The sequence below is a fragment of the Triticum urartu genome, chromosome 4A (assembly GCF_056163025.1).
Source record: "Triticum urartu cultivar PI428250 chromosome 4A, HENAU_Tu73, whole genome shotgun sequence".
Taxonomy (NCBI): Eukaryota; Viridiplantae; Streptophyta; class Magnoliopsida; order Poales; family Poaceae; genus Triticum; species Triticum urartu.
In genome coordinates this window covers 210,876,958-210,883,720 of record NC_141876.1, presented here as the reverse complement: position 1 = coordinate 210,883,720, position 6,763 = coordinate 210,876,958, and the positions used below count along the sequence as shown (strand labels likewise).

General features: G+C 55.6%; 1 protein-coding gene across 1 annotated transcript; it reads left to right on the top strand.

Moving 5' to 3' along the window:
• Nucleotides 1-442: 442 nt before the first annotated feature.
• On the top strand, nucleotides 443-4,081 carry LOC147975401 (uncharacterized). The gene is made up of 5 exons (XM_087520401.1): nucleotides 443-572; nucleotides 2,246-2,910; nucleotides 3,200-3,406; nucleotides 3,506-3,689; nucleotides 3,792-4,081. The coding sequence occupies exons 1-5, from the start codon at nucleotides 443-445 to the stop codon at nucleotides 4,079-4,081; spliced, it is 1,476 nt and encodes a 491-aa protein (XP_087376527.1).
• Nucleotides 4,082-6,763: the final 2,682 nt, after the last annotated feature.

Below are 6,763 nucleotides of genomic sequence, written 5' to 3'. Positions count from 1 at the left end.
GAAGGGGCCGTTCGAGTGGACTCGGTGGGCTGACGTGGTGTTTTGAGACCTCAAGAGATACCTCACCAGCCCACTAGTGATGGTGGCACCGCGTCCTCTTGAGCCCCTAGTGCTTTACCTGGCCTCCACACCTCACTCTGCCAGCGCAACACTAGTGGCAGTCTGGCAGGAGCACCAAACCAAGGGCCTGCCAGGCAATGCAACACGGCAGGTCAAGGCAACACAGCTTCAGGACTGCGCCCCTGATGCCTCCGCGACACCAATGGATGACCAGGTTCCACAAGACGGCGCTCCCCATGCCACAGTTGCCCCAATAGGCGACCAAGCTCCTGAGGTCCCCCTGCCTTAGGAGGTTTCGTACTCCACCAACACTTCTGCCCTCGTCGAGCACCTAGTGTAATTCATCAGCACGGGACTGCGGGATGCATGGGCACGCTACCCCATGCCGCAGAAGTTCTTGCTCGCGCTTCTCATCGCCTCGCGCAAGCTACGCAACTACTTCCAAGGCCACCCCATCAAGGTTGTCTTGGCTTACCCAATAGAGACGATGCTCCGGAGCCCTAATGCTGCAGGTAGGGTCGCTGAGTGGAACAGCGAATTGCAGGCATTTCAGCTGGAGTTCAGCACCACCAGGTTCATCATGGGCACTGCACTCGCTTACTTCATGGTAGAATCACTACTAGGAAAAGGGCTACTAATGGCGCACCAGTCTTGCCTACTAATGGCGCATCACTGGTGCGCCATTAGTATCACGCCACTAGTATTTTTTACTAATGGCGCACCACTGGTGCGCCATTAGTATTCGGTATACTAATGGCGCACTACTGGTGTGCCATTAGTATAGGCCACGGTGCGCCATTAGTATAGGCCACGGGTGCGCCATTAGTATAGGCCACCAGTGCGCCATTAGTATTTTTGAATTTTGAAGGCGGGAAAATAGTAGTGGCGCACAGTCTAACCCCCACCGTGCGCCATTGCTATTTTTGAATTTTGAATTTGGATCTGGATCGTGATTTTTTTGCCCATTTTTTGCTCGTTTTTTGGCACGATATTATTTCAAATTTTGTTCCTGTTTTTGGATCTTGTACGTTCTTTTGCCGTGTTCTTTTGCCGGAGAGGAGGAGGAGGAGGTCACTGGAGAGGCGCTCACCTATATCGCCAGAGAGGAGGAGGAGGTCGCCGGAGAGGAGTTCACCGGAGCATCGGAGAGGAGGAAGGAGAAACCATGAGGAGATGGGAGGAGAGGAGGGAGGAGGAGCTCACCGGAGAGGAGGGAGGAGGAGCTCACCGGAGAGGAGGGAGGAGAAACCGTGAGGGGATGGGAGGGGAGGAGAGGAGGAGAGGAGGAGGAGGAGGAGGTCGCCGAAGAGGAGGAGGGTAGTATGGTGGAGGAGAGAAGGGAAGATGGAGTGGAGGAGAGGTGGAGTGGAGGAGAAGAATGAAGAGGTAAGGAGTAGAGGACCACGCCTAGCCATATATACGGCATAGTAATGGCGCATCGTGGGCAGGTGCGCCATTACTAATTTTTTTCTATTTTTTTGATTTATTTTGAATTTTGAAGGCGGGAAGATACTAATGGCGCACCATGGGCAGGTGCGCCATTAGTAACTTTTATTTTTATTTTTTTGACTTATTTTGAATTTTGAAGGCAGGAAGATAGTAATGGCGCAACATGGGTAGGTGCGCCATTAGTAAGTTTGATTTTTTTTTTAATTTTCTAAAATTCAGATGTAACTTTTCGAGTAGATGATTTTTCATATAAAAAACTTTTTCATCCGAGTTCGTACGCAAAAGTTATGCCCATTTTACAAATTCTCGAGAAATTTCGCAAATAAAGTCGAAAATCATATTTGTAAATTTTCACAATAAGTAGACCACGTATCACATGGGAAACTTATTTTCTTTTATTTTTTTGACATTTCCATCATTTGTTGTTTTTAAAACTGAAAAGGCGGTCCACGGGGGGGGGGGGGGGGTGCATTCGGTGGAAGAGGTGGCCAAGTTACTAATGGCGCACCGTTGGAGTGGTGCGCCATTACTAGTTCAACTAGTAATGGCGCACCACTCCCACGGTGCGCCATTAGTAGTTTTGAAAAAAAATTAATTTTTTTTACTAATGGCACACCAACACATGGTGCGCCATTAGTATATAGTAATGGCGCACCACATGTCTCGTGCGCCATTAGTGTCAATTCCATCTATAGCCCTTTTCCTAGTAGTGAATGAACTGACTCTCCGGGGTCAGAAGCAGGCGAGGACCGATCCCTCTCATCGGGGAGCTTGACACCAGATGGCTGGGTCATGTACTTCGAGGGCGCCTTCACACGGCACGGTACAGGGGCTGGAGCCATGCTCATTTCGCCCACTCAGGACATTCTCTACTACGCCGTGCAGCTCTACTTCCAACACGGCAAAAAGGTCTCCAACAACATTGTGGAGTACAAAGGCCTGATCGCCGGTCTCAAGGCTGTGGCAGCCTTGGGAGTAAAGCGCCTTACCATCAAGGGCGACTCCCAGCTCCTCGTCAACTTGTCCAACAAGGTGTATGAGCCGAAGGACGAACACATGGAGGCATACTTGGCGGAGGTACGCAAAATTGAGAAGCAATTATTGGGCCTGGAGCTGCAGCACGTGCCTGACGGCACGAACAAGGAAGCCGACGATATCGCCAAGAGAGCATCTAAGCACCAGCCTCAGGAGCCCGACGTCTTCAGGGAGCAGCTCTTCAAGCCTTCGGCAGCCCCTCCGGTGGCAGAGGAAACAACGGCTCAGGAGGAGCTACCCCAGCACCAACCTTGGGAGCTCCTGCCTGCGGCCCGACCTCAGGAGCACGCCTGCTCCTCGCCCTCAAGCCTCAGGAGGGGTGTTGGACCAAAGAATGCAAGGTGTACCTACTTCAAGAACCCTGCCGTAGAAGGAGGAAGACGCGGAGCGCGTGGCTCCACAGGCCACATCCTTCTGCATTCAGGACGGTGAGCTCTACCGAAAACGACCGAACAATGTTTCCCTGTGATGCATCTCTAGGGAACAAGGGTGGGAGCTGTTAGCCGACATACACGGCGGGGACTGCAGGCATCACTCGTCATCACGCACCCTCGTGGGCAAGGCGTTCCGCAGTGGACTCTACTAGCCCACGGCACTTAACGACGCGATCGAGCTAGTTAAATCCTGCGAAGCATGCCGGTTCCATGCCAAGCAGATCCACCAACCTGCTCAAGGCTTCCAGACCATTCCAGTCTCATGCTCGTTTGTGGTCTGGGGGCTGGACATCTTGGGTCCTTTCCCACGAGCGCCCAGGGGCTACTGCTACCTCTATGTCGCCATCAACAAGTTCAACAAGTGGGCGGAGGTGGAAGCCGTCCGCACCATCCTGGCCAGTTCGGCAGATAAGTTCATCAAGGGCCTCGTAAGCCGCTTCGGGGTCCCTAATCGTATCATCACTGAGAATGGCTCGTAGTTCACAAACAATCTCTTCAAAACGTATTGTTCTAACCTTGGAACATAGATATGCTACGCCTCAATAGCACACCCCAGGAGCAACGGCCAAGCCGAGCACGCAAACGCAGAAGTCATGAGGGGCCTCAAGACAAGAACCTTCAAGAAGAAGATCGAGGCCTGCCGCAGGGGCTGGCTCGACGAGCTCCAGTCCGTGCTGTGGTCCATCCGCACCACCTCCACCAAGCCAACGGGTGAGACTCCATTTTTCCTCGTCTAAGGAGCCGAATCGGTTCTCCCTCATGAGGTCAAGCATCACTTCACGCGAGTCTTGGCATTTGAAGAGGCATGCTAAGACGCCACGCGGGGGATCGACCTCGTGCTGGGGGAGGAACGTCGCCGTCAAGCCTCGCTCCGGGCAGCAAGGTACCAGCAGGCACTGTGGCGGTACCACTGCTGCAGCGTCCGCTCCACTACGCTCGAGGTGGATGATCTCGTCCTGAGGCAGGTGCTCTCCAGGGAGGGGCTGCATAAGCTCTCTCCCATGTGGGAGGGCATGTTTAGGATTGCCCACGTCTCCAGGCCGGGCGCCGCGCGCCTGGAGACACAGGAGGAGATCCCCATCCAGAACGCCAGGAACATCTAGCACCTCTGGAAGTTCTACCCATGAAGCAAGGTCCAGTGCCTGTGAAGGTCTCCGCTTGTGACACTCTTACGTAATAATGAGTGGGGCTGTACATGCCTCGGAGTCTCCGGAGAGCCGCCCTCGGGCCTCGGCAGCTCCCTCCCACATCCTAGTTGCAGCACTTAACTCTGCGCTGGTGAGAAGACTAGTCTAGGTGCCGGACGCGGCTGTTCATTTGCTTGCTTTATGTAGTTGGTTTCCCCCCCTTTTCTTTTAATGGAATTTGGAGTTCTTGCATTTTGGATTGCCAAGTTGGATTTCCCTCTATTCTTTTCTCTTGGTCGTCGGTCTCGACCCAGGAGGGGTGGCAGTTGCCCATCGCTCTTCCTCGCGCGTCTCGCGCGCGGGGTCTAGGCAGGTGTGTGCGTGCGCGTCAGATCAGGCTCGCGCCGCACCCCAAACACACTTCGCCACAGCCATGTCCCCCCAGGGCCATACCTTTTTCTATCCTCGGGAGACACTGCAGAACGAGCTTGTGATTTGCGCATCTTCTTAAGTCTGTGCCCCCAGGTACCGCGATGGGATGCACTAAGCCAAGACCAGCTCATGCCAGAGGGCTCTCGCAATGAAGAACGGGACACCCAACAAAATTTTCCAACAATTCTGCAGCTTCCCGATGTCTCCTGACGCCAGCGGCACCTGAGCCAGCAGCAAGGCGACCTCACGAGATGATGGAGGGCGCACCATCATGAGGCGCGAGACTACTGCGAGTATATCAAGTTAAGTTATCCTGCCGCACTTACCCGGACATGAACATAACAACACACATTATAACAATAAGCATAGTATAGTGGCATAAGTACCATGGTTGATTACACGCCCCAGCAGGGCACTCTACTTTTTTCAAAATGCAGGGAAAAGGAAAGGCTAAACAAAAGTGGCCCGCGACCACAGAGGCCGGGCTCCAGAGGCCTTTGTGGTTAGCCCGAGCCCTCCTCCCACTTCACTGGAGAGCAACGATGATACGATCCACCACCATCCTCGAAGCGAGCCCGGTGACGTGGTGGCTAGTCATAGCTGCCCCTGCTCATGCTCTTGCTGGAAGAGCCCCATCGGTCAACAAGCCACGGCCGTCACCAAGGGCGAGCTCACCCTCAGCGTCGTCGCGGCTGTCGTCAAGGCCAACCTCATCGTCGCCGACGACGTCTTTGGGGAGGCACCTATGCGACGGCCGTCCTCCCCATATACCCTCATGAAGAGGGTCATGACGTCGTCGAACTTGAAGTGGAGGGTGCACCTCCCGCTCAGGCCGCATGCACGGGAAAACACCAGCCAGCCGCGGGCCTGAGACATGTTCCCTGCAGCGGAAACTTCGACCCCGACCCACGAGGCCTTGATGCAACAAAAATCATCCTGCAGTTAGAGGCTGTCAGGCCCCGCGACCGGCAGTTCGTCGGCAAAGAAGCGCGAAAGCTGGAGCCCGGTGTCAGCCCGCCTCTCCGACCACACGACGAACTCCGAGGGAACCTCCACCGAGCGGAAGCACGGCTGAGGAGGCCGGGCAACTATGGTGTGCCTTCCATCGTCGCATGGGGTGCCTCGCCCTTGGCGGCTCCCCCATGAGAAGGAGCACTGCCACGGCCACCCAGGGCGGCGCCGACCCCTGAAGGAGTGCGCCCGCGCCCCCGAGAGGCCACAACAGGGGTAACAACGTGCTTACGGGGGTGGCCTTGCCCTCTCTTGTGCGGCGGCGAGCCGGGACACTCCTTGGAGGCCTTCCCTTTCTTGGCTGCTGAGATCTTCCTCGTCGGTGCCATGGGTGCTATGACAAGGCAGCAAGGCTAGGAGGAGGAAGAAGGAGCGGGTGGCGAGAAGACAGAGGTGAGCAAGGGGGGCTCGGCCCCTCCCCTCATTTATAGCCGGAAGGAGGCCCACCGCCGGCCTCCATGATGCCACACAATGATGGCTTTCCCCACGTGCACCAAAGTCTCGCCAAGTTGAACGGTTGTCGAGGTAGCGTGGGGAAGCGGAAGCGCCCATGTCCCATTAGTCGCCATGCATCGACCAAGGCCGCAGGCGGTTGTGGCTCGTGGTGCTCCGGACTTGTGCTTTGGCTTCGCCTCGAAGCCAAGTTCGAGCGCGCCTTGGGCGCAGGGGCTACTGTCGGCGTCCTGGCAATCGGAGTACCTAGTCTTGCTTGCCTGCAGCCACGGTGTGGCTCCATCGATAGCCCGGTATGGGCCAGCTTTAGCATCAAGAACCCAAGACCCTCGGGAGAGGCCAAGCCTCGCGAGGCGGACGACGCCAAGACCTCCATGGGGGCAGCCTCACCAGGCTTGCTCCCGAGGAGCAGAGATATCCATGCGAGGTGCGCCTCACGAGGTTCATATGACGTGAGCCATGACAACCAAGGCCTGGCGGGCACTAGCTGGCGCAGTGTAACAGTTTCGTCTTTGGTGCTAAGGTGGCAAGCGGAGGCGCGGGGTCCCGAGGAATCAAGCAATGGTTTCCATATCGATGCAACAAGACCAAGACCTCCGGGACGGTAGGACGGAGGTGATCACGGAGCCCACCGCGGCGTCACAATCAGAGGATTTTGCAGTCGAAGACCACTTTTGTCAGGATAACTTGTACGAGTTGTCTCCCATCGAATTTGGCCGTTGTGGGATCCCTTCCCGCCTATATTTTGGGAGAGGTGAAAGG

Bases quoted from the DNA above. Each gene is read 5' to 3' on its own strand.
- LOC147975401 (XM_087520401.1), top strand. From the start codon at position 443: ATGCCGCAGAAGTTCTTGCTCGCGCTTCTCATCGCCTCGCGCAAGCTA. The intron at 2,911-3,199 runs GTAGAAGGAGGA...CATGCCAAGCAG, and splicing joins CCTACTTCAAGAACCCTGCC to ATCCACCAACCTGCTCAAGG. The intron at 3,690-3,791 runs GTGAGACTCCAT...AGGCATGCTAAG, and splicing joins CACCTCCACCAAGCCAACGG to ACGCCACGCGGGGGATCGAC.